Below are 16345 nucleotides of genomic sequence, written 5' to 3' on the forward strand. Positions count from 1 at the left end.
CCAGTCCGCCAAGCCATAAAGTAACATACACAAGGAATCTGTATGTTACTCTATGGCCAAGCTTTGTACGCAGCTCGGTGTGCGCTCGGTCGTACAGGTGCGGGGGCGGGGCCAGTCGAAGCGGCATTCTCTTGTCATGGGTAGGCCGAAGAAGGTGCGGACGGCTGAAGAAGAAGTCGTGTACAGGGAAGCGCGTCGTGCTGCCAATTGAGAAAGGAGTCGGCGACGTCGAACCGATCTGGAATTTCTAGCCAGTGAAGCGGCGGCCAAACGTCGGCGAAGAGCGGAAGATCCAGCATAAGCCGAGGAATACAATGCATGATCTAGGGAAACCATGCAAAATCGACGACAGAGCATGCCCGGTCTGCGTGTAATCGAGAACTTTCAGTGTAGGACCCGACAGAGCACCACTTCAGCAGATAGCCAGTTTCATCGAGAGTTTCTGAGCACGAAATTTGGGCACAGTTGCTGCGTCTGCGATAGACTTTGGTTTGACGTAAACCTCTCTACGTTGAACAGTGTGCGAAACTTTGACCAGAAGTGTGTGGGTCTGCAAGTGCTTCGTGAAACCTTTCCGCACGCCGAGGATCACGACGAAATGAAGATTTGCCAGAAGAATCGCTTCCGAGAGGCAAGTTGCCGCAATTTAGTACTACGAATGGCTTTGTGTACCCGCCTAAGCTAGCTTCCTTGCCGCGCTTAAACGAGGTGGAAGATCGGATGGTTGCACCGCGAACGCCAAGCAAAAACCTAGCAAAACCTCTTGAAACTTGAGGATCGACTTAGCGCAAGCTTTGCCGTTTTTTTTGTTGCATGGCATAGCAACGGAAGCAAGTTTAGGCATAAGTATAAAGAATCAAAACATCAATGCACGAAGTATAAAAAAAAACGAGAAAAACACTACCTTTTGCAGAGATTTGAACTCCGTATTTTCCGTGGGAAGCAGAAATTCTACCTCTGCACCACGGCGGCGTGTGTGCTACCGATCGCAGCGCCGGAAGCGGGGTTGCGGTCGTTTGGCTTCACTTTTGGAAGCTCGTTCCGGGCACTCTCCAATTATAGGGTCACTCTAGTGCCACTCAACTGTGTGGTAGTGCACTCTAGCCAGCGCGAAACCGTCAGTAATTTTTTTAAACCAACATTTGCTTCTGAACCTACCTTAAATATCAACGTAACTTAATATTCAAGCTGCTGAATTAAAAAAAACAGACGTGCAATAAATTATTTGTTCTTTCAACAGCGGAGCTGTTCAAGGTCGACGTTGAGTCGTGTCGAGTGTACGCCAAGAATCGGCGCAAATGAGGCTCTATTCTTGACACGCATGGTGTCTGCACAGCCACCATTATCCGCCGTCTTGACTGTCTCATTGGCTGTACAGAGGTCATGTGTTTTGAAATTTGTGCCGGGAAACTGAAGTTTTTCAAAATGTAATTTTGTTTTCACCAGAATGACGAAACATGACGTGGAGCTGCAAATTTTATCGACTAATACTTTTTTGTGGTTCTTGGCACCGATAATTCCACTTTAGCGCTTTAAAAAGAAAGTGGACGGTAGCATGCAGAAGCCCGTGCAATGCATCTGTAATTTCGTGAATATGTGGTGGCGTTCCAAGATAGCCGGCATGTCAGCTTGTTGAAGGAATATCCTGTGAACAGCGTCACAGGAAGGGCCGTTTCGTAAACGTCAATTTGATGTTGCGCTGGGCCGCCATTGCAGCGATTTTCCACCATAATTTGTGGTGCGACGAGCCACCCGAATTATAGTAATGAGCGCCCATATGCAATGGCGGTCGAGAGGCATACATATCGCTGCATTTTCCCTGTCATTCGGGGCCATGAGAATCTTTTGTTCAGAACGCGTGCTCATAGCATTTGCACCGTTCTCGGGTGGTGTTGGCATTTGTGTTTTGAACGATCGTTTTTATTAAAAACACGTTTATTTGAAATAATATTGGTTGAAACTAACAAACGTATTGCGACTTTTTGCACTTTTCACTACTGCGTTTGTATCATAATCAATATTAATGACTTTTCGCGTTATCAAAGGCTATGACAACGGCAACTTTTTATTCATAAAAGAAATATACGCATGGCGGCGCCTTGAAGTTTCCTCTCGCGGTGCGAGTAAGCAGCAAAGTGCATAAGAGATGGCAGTGCCGGCGCTTGTGTCGCGCAAGTGGTTATGTGTGGCGCGTGCAACGCTATCGATGATATTCGGTTGCTTCTCAGCCAGATGAGTTGGGCTGAGTCACTTGCGTTTCACGAGATAGCGATAACGCGGCCTAGAGCTTGCGCTCATCATCCCTGGTAGGTCGCGTACGTTGTCTCAAGCTAGAAAGCAAGCGAGTGGGTGCCAATATATGATGACTCATTCCGTTTCCTTAGGACACGCATCCTAGCTAATGAAGCAGACGATAGCTTGTGTGCATGCAGACGACGGAAGCGAGAAACGATTTTGATGGAATAATCGCACCCTTTGAGCTAGCTGCTTTATTTTTATTGGGGAGGAAAACTGTTTTGCTTTATCAAGAACGCTAGGTTCAACGCCTACATTAGTTTCCTAGGCGAAACGTCAAATTTGCGTCACGTTACGAAAGCAGATCGGGGCTATCAGCGCCATTTTGTAAGCCTTGCACCTACGTCATGCCTAGAAGAAAATGACGGAATGTCCAGAATAGCGGCTCTGGATGAGGAGCACGCGCCTGGGCGCAGGTGTTCGGAGAGCGGCGAGGGTAAGAGAGGAGGAAGGCACGCGCTGAGCACCAGGTGGGTGGAGCTAAAGAGAGGGTAGCGATGACGTAGCGGTGGAGAGATCGAGGGAGAGTGTGCGCCAAGCAGTAGTTGAGGCGGAGCTTAAGAGAGAGAGAAGTGATGACGTAACCATGATATGCAGGGTTCTCCTGAGCTGAGGAGACCGTGTGTTGGCGGTGGCGTCATTCTGCCGTGAGCATGGCTAGGACGAAAAAGCAGCTTTCTCCCGAAGAAGAAGAGGCGCGGCGTCAACGGCGTCGTGATGCTACTCGGGAGCGGCTTCAACAACTGCGCGCAGATCCAGGATTCCGAGCAAGGGCTGCTGAAGCAAAGCGACGGAGGAGGGTTGGAGATCCAGAGTTTACAGAGAGAGAAGCGGCATCTCGGCAACGCTATGAAGAAGCTCACCGTGAAGATAGACGTTTAGCCGCTCAACGACGGAGAGACTCTGATCCTGGATTGCGAGTCACGGAGAACCTTCGCCGCAGAGCAAAAGTTAAGTTAAAGCTAAGTAAAATCGATGTTAAAGCAAAGTTAAAGCTAAGAAAAAGCAAAAGTTAAAGCTAAGTAAAAATTAAAGTTAACATAAGTATAAGCCAATGTATAGATAAGTAAAAGCTACTATAAGCTACCAGCTCCGCTGTTTCATCAGTCTTCGCGACGTTGTCTGTGAAGCTGTTTTCCTTTTTTTTTCCGTGCCAACGGTGTCGTTGACAACGCTGCGCAAGCTGCGGCGGCAAGCGAAAACTTGCGCGTAGTGTGGTTGGTGTGGTGCTACGAGGCTACAGTGAACTACTGTAGTGTGACTAGTATGGCATAATCCAGTTCGGCCAGGTGTTCTGTAGCTCAGGCTTGTGGTGTTTCCACTGTTTCGCTAGTGTGCCATGGGGTGCTAAAAAAATGCGGCCAATACAAATCCTCAGCGAAGAAAAGCTGGCAGAGCGACGTTGTCGACATGCCGCAAGGGCTCAACAACGTTATGCTGCCATGAACAGTGAGGAACGGGAGCAACGATTGCTGAAGATGAGGGAAGCCAACGCTCAGCATGAGCAACTGTGTTTGACTGCGGGGGACGTATTCTCGGACAATTCTCGAGGCCCCTATTCTAAAACTTTTTACTCTGGAGAGTTCCAAAGAAATAGCGTCGAAGCCACTGCGCCACATAGGTGTTCTGTGACTGCGCATGCGCGAGACGCAAACTGTGTTTGGGTTTTGTGTCGGGCACGCTATTTCACTATTTAGCTGGAGCCCCAAGAGCTGCCCCAAAAGCTTTGCGTCAACAAACATGGCGGCACCTATCGAAGCGACGGCTCTAACCGAGCACCAAGCTGGGCTCAATTCGTGGTAACGCGTGAGGTTCGTAAGCTAGGAGAAGTGACTGCGCTTATCACTTTCTCTCAACTAACGTGTGTTATGAAGATCTGAAGCTGAAGGATCAATTTCTGAACCAACATGCCGATTTTGACAGACATTGGCAGGTTGCTTTGTCTTGTTCTCATTAGAAGACATAGTAAATTTCATTATCCTAGCGCAAATAGAAAAAAAAAGTTATGCATGTCCCCTTGAGCAAACAAGTGTGTCAACTTAGGAAAACTATCATTTTAAAATTATAAAAATGGATAAAACATTTCTAAATAAATATCTTCTGGACACCCTATATTACAGGTTATTGGAAGCCGCTTGCAATTTTCTGTAGAAACTTGAATCACTTGACAACTTTCTTTTTTTTTTTGTTACTGTGATCCAGAAACTTATACTTCCTTTTTTGATAGAAGCAATTTAGAAATTCATGACTTCCATAGTCTTGTTCCTCTCAAATTTTCAGCCTAAAAGCAGCCTTTTAAACAACTTTTGTCATGGCAATTTTGAAACTAATTTGAAAGTGCAAATCGGCCAACATGTGCAAAACTGAGACAAATCGACTAAAATATTGCAAAACATGCCATTTTATTCTCCAGACAGTGGTGCTCAGTCGAATGGCCTTGCTGCATAGGCTAAGCCCTCGCCTTCAACTCAACCGTGCTCAGCGGCTTGCTTCTGTTGTGCAGTGCTTTTTCGCATCCCAAAGCTCTCGCGCATCATTAAAGACTTCATGGCGGGCATAGTCTACCACAGCGCCAAACGCATGCCTATCACAATGAACTAGCATAAAATTCAGGCGCAATACAAAGATGGCCAGCATCGACAATAAAGAAAACAAGGCTGGGTACAAGAATCCCGCAGGCAGAAAAAATGGAATGTCACGAGTTGCATGTCCACCAATCCGTGCTTCAGTTTCGGTTTTCCAGACAATCCAGACTTGTCGTGCCCAACAATGGGCCTTTATTTCTTTTTCTTTTTTTGCACGTGTCTCAGTACTCAGCAGAAGGCATCTCATCGCTACAGTATGCTGAAAACAAACTTTAATTCTAATGAGTGAATTCACTTGGGCTTAATTTAAGCTCCTCTCCCACTCTATGGCCACATCTTGAAAACAGCATTTGGAAGTACTTTAGGCTGCAAATACGTGCTACTGCCTAATAAAAAGAAGCTAATTATTTTTTTTCTATTGCACAGATAATAATTCAACTTGGTGCATAGCTTCCTTATATGTTTAGGAATCCAAAACAAACAAAATGATGTCTACTCACATGAACTGGTATTTACTCACGTTCACATTCATTGGCCCTCACTCATGTTCATACTTATGTCCACTCACGCTCAAAATCGCTGACTTACGTTCATACTCGTACCTACTGACACCCTTCGTCCGCACTCACACTCGCGCCTTTGAAATGAGTGTGAGTGTACTTATGAGCGAGTATGCAGACCTATGTGTGGCGAAGCCACCCAAAACGAGTCAATTCCATTTCATTGGAAATGGAACACCGTGTTTTCGCAGTAGCAGTGAGATGTAGTGCCACTGTTTTCTTGCAGCGAAATTGTAAATTTTTAGTGGTGTCACAGCAGATGATACACACTTTGAATTTATTGTGAATGAAACAGCGGGGGGGAGGGGGCTAAACAATGCCTGGAAACATGGTAATGAACACAACACTGCAAAACTCCACATCTGTGTGAATTTTGGGCATGAAGGAGCCAGCGGTTTATTAGGAAGAGACATGTATACTTGGCCATTAATAAGAATGGTGTTTGCTCATATATGACTGGCCCGTTTGAAACCGTGCCTGCATATAACCTTTTCGAGCACTTTCTTGAAAACCACCGAACTCTATGCCTGCTGCGGAGGCATGGTGAATGTCATTCAGTAATCAATCGGGGCAGGCAGCAGTGTGCATTTGGTGGAGAATATTTCACTTGTATCTCTCGTGGCACAACGTTGAAAGAGGGCCTCAGTGATTTCTGATGCCCGAGGAGGTAGATGAGCGAAAGTTACGTCATGCTGTGAAGTGGCTTGGACGCCGCCGCGCCGCCCAAAGTGAGGCAGCGCACATACATTGAATAGGTAAGAGAAGCCTGTGAACAATGTACTGCCACACTTAGTGACTGCCGAGGAAAAGGAAGAAATGTTGCGGCACAGACGTTTGCGTGACAAATTCTTAACAACAATGACCCGAGTCTCATTGTCGACATACTTCGACAGTGGCTGCATATAAACATTCCAGTGAGAACCCACGCGTGTAGTGCGTACCAGAGTGTTGAACCGAAACTTTTACTGGTCCGGTTTTTGTTTCGGTTCACTGAAAACGGTTCAGTTCCGGTTAAACTCCAGAGCATACAAATAACAATTCAAACCAATTCGACCTGGTTCAAGTTCATTTGCACAGCCGAAGAATAATTACAGGAGAAGAACACATTTTTATTTCGTGCAAAAACGTGACGCTGCTGTGAAGCTGCACTGAAAAATAATGCTTGTTGTTTGTTCTTCAGGCTGCAGGTAGTTATAAAACGATTATGTAAATCCAACACTAATGCTGGAATCTTATGTAAAGTGAAGCTTTATCGTGGGAGAGATAGAGGAGAATATATTAAGGAAATGCAGAGAGCCCTCCAGCGTGCTACTCTGCCCAGAGAGAAAGGGAAAAGGAGAAAAATAGGTGCCCATCGAGTAATGATGAGGACAGGCAGTAGGACGTGATTATACACACATTCGTGTTCAAAGGCCCTCTTGCAACGCAGCCTTGAATATAGGCTTGTGTTAACTAAATATTCTAAGAGAGCCTTGATGGCTCGCTTCATTAACCCTCTCAGACGCTGTGTACGCCATTGTGTACACCATGATAGTATAGCAAAAGCATTGATGAAAGTAATGATTTGCAAGATGTGTCGCATATATCTTGAAACACTTGTGATTTGAATTGTGCTGCAATTTTGGATAACATGTATAAAATATTTTAGTGAAATGAGTGGGAAGGTAGACGGTTGGGTGTTCTTGCTTGGTGTCAGTATGTTGTCTGTAGTGGGTTAACTTCTTTCATAGTTTTTCACAATGTCGTGCACCAGGCATAATTTTCAAGCGACTGGTTAAGTGCATTTCAATACATGAAATAGTTGATGTTCCTATAGTGAGTTTTGGCATGGAGTCCACATTCTGTAAACTTGACACAACTCACTAAAGAATTGAAAACTAAATCTTTTCCGCAGCTCTGCACTTTCTATGATTCTGAAGATGCAAGAAATGTGGTGAAAGTAAGTTTTAAATCAACAGGATAAAGTGGCGTCTGAAAGGGTTAATATGTTCATTCGAAGGTGGCAGTAACACTTATCTGAATGGCTTGTTATTAATTGGCTCTAACAAAGAGATAAATTCCTGCTGTTCACAGTGATACCGGGGACAAGCAATAAGTATACATACTCCACTGTGTTCGGTACCTTGCACCCATCACAGTCTGGCGAGTCTGCACAACGGATCTGATGCAAATATTGTCGCTTTAACACCAAGTCTGCCCCCTGAAGCAATACACTGAAAACTGCACTAATGGTGCTGCTACTTTTAAAATCACGGGAAGGTGGTACGTGTTTAAAAATAAGAGCATAGGGCCTCTTCGATTTTCGGAGTTATGGCAGCCAGATGGCATCCAGCTATTTCTGGTCATGATAGGAAGTCACTTGGGCTGGGAGGCCAAGACAACGCGAAGCTGCCCGAAGTTTGCAAAATCGAACACCTGGACAGCTGGCTCCAACATGCTACCAGTATGTCAGATGTATGTAAACGATGTGCATTGGCCAATGAATTCCTACTGCTTCACTTTAACTGTCTCCCAGGTTGCTTGGAATATCCACAATTTTTTTTTATTATTCGTGCGCTCCCTGCGGCGCTTTGCACAACAACATTCAGTGCGTATCTTAATGAAGTCTACCTTTTTCTTTCACTTGCAAGCACACAGTGAAGAACAGCAGCAACATTATTAATTTTGACTTCCTACATGGAGCAACAGTTTGTATATCTTTTCTGGTAGGTTTCGTAGTAAAAGTGACCGAGGGTCGCTACAATGGGAACTGCCCATGTCAAGGTACCTGCACCATGCATAATTGCTGAGCTCAGCCGATTGACTTGGACCATCTTCTGAGCATGCAAAATTTACAGATTCGTGGTGCAGGTATGCCCAAAGCCATTACAAAGGAACGCTTTTGAAACAAGGTGCATGCTGTAAACAGCTGGGAAAACAAAGTATCTTTTTTTTTTCCACAGGAAGGAATGCCCAGAAGCAGCTGAGCAGAGAAGCAAATGAGAAGAGGACTGAGCAGAGGACTGAGCAGAGGACTGAGCAGAGGACTGAGCAGAGGACTGATCAGAGGACTGATCAGAGGACTGAGCAGAGGACTGAGCAGAGGACTGAGCAGAAGACTGAGCAGAAGACTGAGCAGAGGACTGAGCAGAGGGCTGAGCAGAGAACACCAAGCTGCAGCAGGCGTCCTCAAACAGTGGACGTTAAAACTGCAACGACACCTTCCTATCTAACCACCAGAAGCACACAGACTGAGATTAAACACAAATGTAAGTTTGTCCAATCTTGCCTGCAGCGGTGATCTCAATGCCTTAAGTTTTGTGTACTTTTAGCAGTGCAGACCAAGAAAGAAAAACCTGTGGAAAGTGGCAGTAATACCAGCATTTCACCACCTGGCGTTATTAGCCCACAGACAGAGGTGACAGAATGCAAATGTAAGCTCGCCCATTCTTTGCCTGTGGTGTCGATCTCAGTGGCTTAGCCATGTACTTTCAGTGGTGCCAACCATGGGTTCTTCCATCATCAAGGAAGCTGTCACAGCTGTGCCAAACAGCAGTAGTTCCTTCATTACCAACACTCCACCAGCGAACATTTGCTTCGTGCCTGGCATTAGCACACAGACGGGGATTAGAGAATGCAAACGTAAGCTTGCCCATTCTCACCTGTACCAGTGATCTTATGCATTATTCATGTACTTCCAGTGATGCCAACCATGGGTATTTCCACTATCAAGGAAGATAACACACCTGCACCAAGCAGCAGTTGGTCCTTCAGTACCAGCATTCCACCAGCAAACCTTTGCTTTATGCCTGGCATTAGCGCACAGACAGAAGTGCAAGAATGCAAATGTAGGCTTCCCCATTCTTGCCTGTGCTAGCGATCTCAGTGACTTATTCGTGTACTTACAGTGATCCCAAGCAGCAGTTGGTCCTTCATTACCAGCACTCCACCAGCGAACATTTGCTTCGTGCCTGGCATTAGCACACAGACGGGGGTTAGAGAATGCAAACGTAAGCTTGCCCATTCTCACCTGTACCAGCGATCTTAATGCCTTAGTCGTGTACTTTCAGTTGTGCCGCCCTTGGGTCCTTCCACTACTAAGGAAGATATCAGAGCAGTGCCAAGCAGCTGTTTGTCCTTCAGTTCCAACATTTCACCAGCAAACATTTGCTTCGTGCCTGGCATTGGCACACAGACAGAAGTGACAGAACCCATACGTAAGCTTGCCCGATCTCGCCTGCACTGGCGATCTTAATGCCTTCGCTGTGTCTTTTCAGTAGTGGCCACTATGGGTCCCTCCGCCATCGAGCAAGATACTACTCTGGCAAGCACCTGTGAAAGCTCTAGTACCAAGATTTCAGCAGCAGAGTCTTGCTCTGTGCCTGGTATTGGCACACAGACAGAGCTTATGGAACACAAATGTAAGCATAGCCATTCTTGCTATCGGTGCTAATCGTAATACTTCTTTACTATGTCTGCTTGCAGGTGTTCAGACAGCATCATTTGTAGTGACAAGGGCTATACAAACGTGAACTCATCCATCCTCGGTGTCTGCGACAGTGAAGGTTGCAGCTTAATTTCAAGGTATGTGGACTTATGTGTGCCTGGGTTTCCAAGTTTTAATGTGACTAGCATTCTTAGGATACTTCACATACTTTCCGGTACTGAGGGATCAAACCGTTTTCCTTTCACGCTAACTTGGGTCACTGGGTATGTGCCAGTTTTCAAAGAGCCTCTTTGATGCCAGCTTCAGTCGCTTAGAACTAAGATGTGTGCGAGTTTTTGTTGCCCATAAGTAAAGAGCTCGCTTCCTAGCACTGGCATGTGCCGCTGGATATGTACCACTCTTCCATGAACCTCTTCAACACCAACATGGGTTATTGGATATGTGCCACTGGGTATGTGCTGCTGTTAATAATAATCATCATAACATATAAATATCGCCAATTACACACCCATAAGATAGATTGGCAATCGCAATAATGTCACCAGTCATCTGCAAGGACGGATTCGCCGCCAATCTTTAATTTCTTAATGTATTTGTAAGTCGACTGCAGATATCGACCCCATTGCTGTGTTCCGAGTTTTCTGTAGTGCCATCTTTGCTTATGGCAATTAATCAATTAGATTAAATGTTAATGAATCAAATTAAATAATAATGAATCAAATTAAATATTAAGTTACACTTATGCTTTTTCTTCACACGCCAGCATAGATCAGTAAATAAAGCAAAACTAAATTGGCATCACATATGAGTTGTATATTAGCTTAACCCTCATTAAGAGTCGCAGTGAACAGTCCTCGTCGAACTCACTTTGACCCAGTTGTGCTTAGTTAGACTTGCGGGTTCACAGACCCGCTGAGCACTCATCCTCACTCAACTTCACGAAATCACCAGCTCACTCAGTCTTCTGGAATTGTGTGTTCAGACTTGGTATGACTTACAGAATTGCAAACTCGCGTGGGATTCACAGAATCGGGCTCAAATCTCTCAGCTAGGCTCGCTTACTGCATGCTCTTAACTCACTTAGGATAGCGAGCTCATGGTAAAGGTATTTACTCAAGTACAAGTAAGATGTATATAATACAGCCGAATTCCGTTAATCCAACATTGATGGGACCGACTAAATTTGGCGAGTTATGTGGCTGGCGAAATTAAACAAGATGCAGTAAAAACTTCAAAACACGCCGCTGATTCATTGGCAGTATTTATGTGATTCAACATGCCCCTGAATAAAGCACACGCCCGCTTTATATGTTTCCAAAATAGAAATATAATGCACACTAGATTTTTTCGCAAGAAAAATGGGCAAGGGTCTAATTTGTGTTGTGCAGGGGTGGTCGGTTTCCTAAAGTCAGCTTCACCACAATACAGCCCTGTTATGCGGCAAATCATATGAATGCCGCAAACGCCGGTTTTGAAAAAAAAAAAAGAGGACGTGCATTAGAATTGGGGAAATACCGTAAGCAGAATTTTGGGCTACCGTTATTGATTGAACATCTTTCGAGGGAAGGCCTAAAATAAACGTGTTCGACGGGAGATGACGTGTGTGTTCAACGCATGAACAGATGCTGACTTGCCTGGCATGTACCTATCTGCCTTGCCTGGCAGATGCTGCTAGTAAAGGGGTCACTATTGGAGTCATATAGGGGTTAGGTGCATGCATGCTGACTGGCCAAATTTAGGACCAAAATATCGAGAATTTGGGCTCATAGAAATGCACGGCTGAGAGCCGGGACCTTTCGGTCGGGATCCAATTCACTGGAGTTGAATTAATGGAAGTCTCCTGTACAAGTATGAGAACTGGTCTGATGCAGGTGCAGCAGTTTTGTAAGTGTGTGGGAAGGGTACACGCTGTCAGGCTGTCAAGCATTCTAAATGTCATGTGCGCCGAAGTTCTTCATACACAGCTTGCACATGATGCCATGAAAACAGCTTCTCACGTGCTGGTCCTCAAACATGGCAGTTAGGATTATGCCAGTGGTGGGTTGTTGAACTGAACCGGAGCTGAACTCGAAATGAACCATTATTTTCCCGCCATCTTGGAACCGAATGTACTGGTGGCTCCTGGCACTGACAGGGTATGCCATCGTTGTGGTGGGTAGCTTTCGTGACTCCCCTGCAAAGCTGTCAAAATAATTTATCTCTTGCCAAGCAACAAGGCATCTAGGTTTGGCAATCACTCATTCGGGATGGACAGTGAGCACATCGTGTCGCACAGCCTGTGGAATCTTGCCCGACAAAGAAAAAAAATACAGTGTATAAGTCGCACCAATGTCTATATAGAACACAGCAAGGAATATCATGGGGGAAAAAAGTTGCAGTTTTTCCCAAAAGGCGAAGCATCATTTGAGATAGCAAATAGACTGCTATACGAAGTAAGAATACAGTGGAACCTCGTTGATACAATCTTCGCAGGAACTGGAAAATAAAACCTATCATCCAAAGCAAGCCCCAAAACGTAATAAAACAGGCTTACTTGGTGACAAACTCGCTAGCAAAGCTTCCTGTGGCCTCAAGTAGTTCTGACGCCACAGTAATACTCCGCATAACACACGTGTTATGGGGAGCAGCATCACGACACCACACAAACTGCAGCCAACACACTTTTATTGAGCAACTTTAAAACAGCTCGTCAGTTTTCGCCGAACTTTCTTTTTTTCAAAGTCCGTAAACAAGTTATTTTGAAAGATAAGTTCCTTGACATAGCTACGGAGGTCACGGCACCACGAGGCTACGAATTCCGAAACAAAGGAACACTGTAGAGACTGTGACATAACGAGCGATACGACTGGCAGACGCTTAATTCAGCTATGTGACCGCATGAAGATGTCGCCTGAAAAGCCAACCAAAACAAGTGCGAGCGAAAGCTGACCCGAGCAGACGATACTACGAGTGTGAAAATAGTGGTCGGGCGGGTCCGCATGGCACCACTTTCCCGCGCCACAGCCGGTCTGGAGGCACGCTAGGGGACCATATGCACGCTCCCTTCCTTCTTTAAAGAGTGAGCGCGCGGTGCGCACTAAGGGACAATACGTGCGCTCCCTTCCTTCTTTAAAGAGCGAGCGCGCGCCTCCACACCGGCCGTGCCCGCATGTGATCAGCGTAGGGGGCAGCTCTCATTGGTCTGCTTTGCTCACGGCTCGTTTGCCGCCAGGGTGCGCGGCATTTTAAATCGGTCCGGGACCGATTCCTCCCACGGCACGAAAAACCTGCTTCGCGGAAGCTTTTGTGGCGCGCGCGTCACCGGCCCTTAACACGTTTGTGGGTCGTTGAAATGAAATTTATTAAGTTCACTTGAATATAAAGCTACGAGTTTCAGAAATACCAGTTTGCAGTCGTATCATCCACTTTCAGGTGAAAACGCGATCGTATCATTTGCATGAAAATACATTGCTCCTATGAGGCGGTTGTTGGCCGGGAAATGAAAAAAATGTATCAATCCCGAAAAACGTATTACGCAGAATCATATCAACGAGGTTCCACTGTAGTAGTTTTATCGGGCGTATAAACTTGCAAATTCCCTTACTAATTACATTATCAAGCATATGGTGTCACGCATGCACAAGCAAACATGAACACATCTCACTCGATGACTGCGCACACTCACTGTTAAATGCTGTAGTGAGGAAGCGTGGCAGCAGCAGCGAGCGAATGACCTTCGTGTTACCTCTCGCTTCAACGCGAAATAAGCGGGGAGAACACAGCGCACACGAAGCTATCAGCACTCAGCGCACTCTGTCCCTATCGCTGATCGCTTTCAAGATAGGGCCCGCGCGGCAACTCATACACAGCCGCCGCCAAAGTAGTACAACGTCTGGGAAAAGTACCGCAGCCGTGGCATAGTTGTAGAGCGCCCGCCTCAGCTGTGGGCTCGATTCCCACTGCTGCCGGGGCAGCTACTGGTTCAAATGGGCACAAGTGTGCTCTAGCCTGGCGTTCAGCTTTCTTCAGGGGTCATATACGCTTGGGAAAGGAGCCTGCGCCCTGAATTCCCGTTGAAACCCTCGTGAGCACCAAAAAAAAAAAAGGTGTGGGCTGCTCCTGTGGCGACAATGTCCCATGTGGCGTCGCAAATGCACCTACACTGAGGTGGGGACGCCTTCGGGGAGAAACGCACCTCTGTAGCGTTGAGGTCCCATAAGGGCCGAGCATCAGGCCGGGAGTGCGTGTACCTATTTTACCGGTAGGTACCCGGCAGCAGCACTTGCCTCCCACAGCCGCGGCGGATGCTCTTCAACAAGGCTGTATGTGGTTCGACAAGAGGCGCCCAGAGACAACTCGGGAAATCTCTATTGGGTCCCCTTTCAAGATGTGAATACCCACGAGAGCCGAGCACCAGGCCAGGGAACATCTCTACCCATTAGAAAACATCGGTGGGTTTCCTGCGGTACCAGGATTTGAACTTGGTACCTTCCGCATATGAGGCAGATGCTCTACTGCTAGGCTGCCGCTGCGGTAAAGTATAGTAAAGTAACCGTGGCAGTGGTTGAGGAGGAGAAGGAAGGTTGCGGAGATGGTGGATGCAGAGTATCGGAAGGAGTGCTCAGCCAGCGTGTCGCATGGGATGGTGGCACCATCTCTTGATCCCTCTTGTAACATCCACTTGTACACGGTGCACTCACTGACATTCGTGAGTGCAGCTGAATTAATATAATGTATGTTTATCACACTCCATCTGCGCTGTTGTAGGCATGTTCAACGGCAACTTGTTCGGATCCTTTCGCGTAAAAGAGCACCTTGGGAATGTTGCCACACAAACAAGTCTGCGGACGCCATTCTTGCGAAGGACGAAGCACTACTCAGGAGGGAGTCCTCCATAGTGTTGTGGCTGTGCCGACTACAATATGAATTTATCCACTGTTAAAGCAGTTGTTTATTTGTACTTTTTTAATGAAAATTAATGTCTATATGGTAGCATTGCATTAATGTTTTTTTTTCTTTGCACATTTTTATTCAAATGGAGAACTATATTTCCAGTATCGTAGAGCCTGAATAAATATTTTATTAGAAAACTGAGCAGGATTGTGCAATAAACAGGCCTATGACTTGCAGAGAAGCTTCCAGTGAACACCTGCCAAGACCACTTGTAAAGGCCATTTAGTCGTCCAACGGATTCCGAATTGTGGCACTACATTTCGCTGCACAAAAATCTGCACTCGCAGGTCACTTAGCCTTGGCTCTGCTGCAAGGAACTACTGAAACAGTATAATCTCGGAGATCTTGCCAAAGGGCCATGCTCGTGCTGAATGTTATGGATTCTGCATTATTTCCAGCGAGCAGTAATGGTAGCGTTTTTTTTCTTTTTCCAGTTCTATTATCAAAAACATTTAATTCTTGTTGACTATGTGGCACATCCACTCATATTTCAAACATGCAATTTTTCAGAGGCGGTATTATATCTTCACTATCTAAAATTAGGCTTTTTACTTATGCAAAGTTTGTTGCAGTTGGCCTTTTAAGCCCCAGTACCTTCCCTGAAGTATAAGAGTTCCTGCATCCTTTTTCGCTGACAGTGCAATCTTCCTTGTTCGCAGTTGTTCCAGGTTATCGCTTATAGTGACTTCAATTGCCGGCACCATCCACCAGAAAGCATGTTAATGTACCCCTCGTCGGACCACCAGCAGTATTGGCATCATGTTGCATCTCACATGCAGGGCACACACACTGCCAGAATAGCGGCACCCAATCCAGCTGACTGACCGACATAAAAGGTATGGTCATCTCTGAATTTTCACGGCCCCATTCGTTTGTACCAGTCTGTAAAACGTAGAATTCGGATAAAATACGAGCAACATAGTGTACTTGCCTTGCCCCATTGCACCTAAAGGGCTTCACTTCATTTGCAGGTGTCCCAATTGCTCGGCAGAGTGGGGCTTGCAGCATACACAGTGAAGGCACTCCTCCTGCCCCACGGACACAGCCTAATCCCAGGCTAGTGCGAATGGAAGCCTGGCAACCTTCCTCAGCAGCACTGGGATGCACCAGCACGTCATGTTTCGTGGGGCATGATTTGTGACCGAACTTTGGAATCTGCAAGCACAGCAGGACCACAAAGAACTTTTATTGCGATAGCAATTATATGGACACTAGAGGCGGATTCTGCCGTCGCCATCACCGTGAGCTTCCGTATAAAGTCCAAGGGCGATAAAATCGGTCGCCGCGTGCCATATGCTGTGTGTACGAGTGAAAGCTTGCGAAGGTCAGCTGGCGATCGTGACTCAATCTTGCGCACGCAAGGGAGGGGAGCGTGAAGGAAGCGCTCCTTCTTCCATTTGCGTGCAATGCTCCAGAGGGAAGGTAGGAAGGGGCATGTTCTACTCCAGGAAGCCCGAGCGACTGCCCATGCCCGCCCGCTCGGGCCGCTGTATCTTGAAAGCCATCTGTGGCAGGGACAGAGTCCGCCCTAAGCTATGTTTTGTGGC

At 46.3% G+C, this 16345-nt stretch overlaps 1 protein-coding gene across 6 annotated transcripts in view; it reads left to right on the plus strand.

Annotated features, from left to right (window-relative positions):
- Positions 1–16012, plus strand: part of LOC119448984 (uncharacterized) — a 34563-nt gene extending 18551 nt beyond the window's left edge. For 2 of the 6 annotated variants that reach the window (XM_049666167.1, XM_049666171.1), the window contains exons 2-11: positions 8383–8688; positions 8752–8853; positions 8915–9061; positions 9121–9267; positions 9328–9429; positions 9490–9636; positions 9697–9840; positions 9905–10003; positions 15458–15634; positions 15770–16012. In XM_049666167.1, coding sequence (XP_049522124.1) covers positions 8383–8688; positions 8752–8853; positions 8915–9061; positions 9121–9267; positions 9328–9429; positions 9490–9636; positions 9697–9840; positions 9905–9951 — 1142 coding nt within the window. In that variant the 3' untranslated portion in view covers positions 9952–10003; positions 15458–15634; positions 15770–16012. Of the gene's footprint in view, positions 1–2892; positions 3251–8382; positions 8689–8751; positions 8854–8914; positions 9062–9120; positions 9268–9327; positions 9430–9489; positions 9637–9696; positions 9841–9904; positions 10004–15457; positions 15635–15769 lie in introns of all 6 variants that reach the window. The other 4 variants (XM_049666170.1, XM_049666168.1, XM_049666169.1 and 1 more) reach the window with 4 other exon arrangements.
- The last annotated feature ends 333 nt before the right edge of the window (positions 16013–16345 follow it).

Source organism: Dermacentor silvarum, chromosome 4 (assembly GCF_013339745.2).
Source record: "Dermacentor silvarum isolate Dsil-2018 chromosome 4, BIME_Dsil_1.4, whole genome shotgun sequence".
Classification (NCBI taxonomy): domain Eukaryota; kingdom Metazoa; phylum Arthropoda; class Arachnida; order Ixodida; family Ixodidae; genus Dermacentor; species Dermacentor silvarum.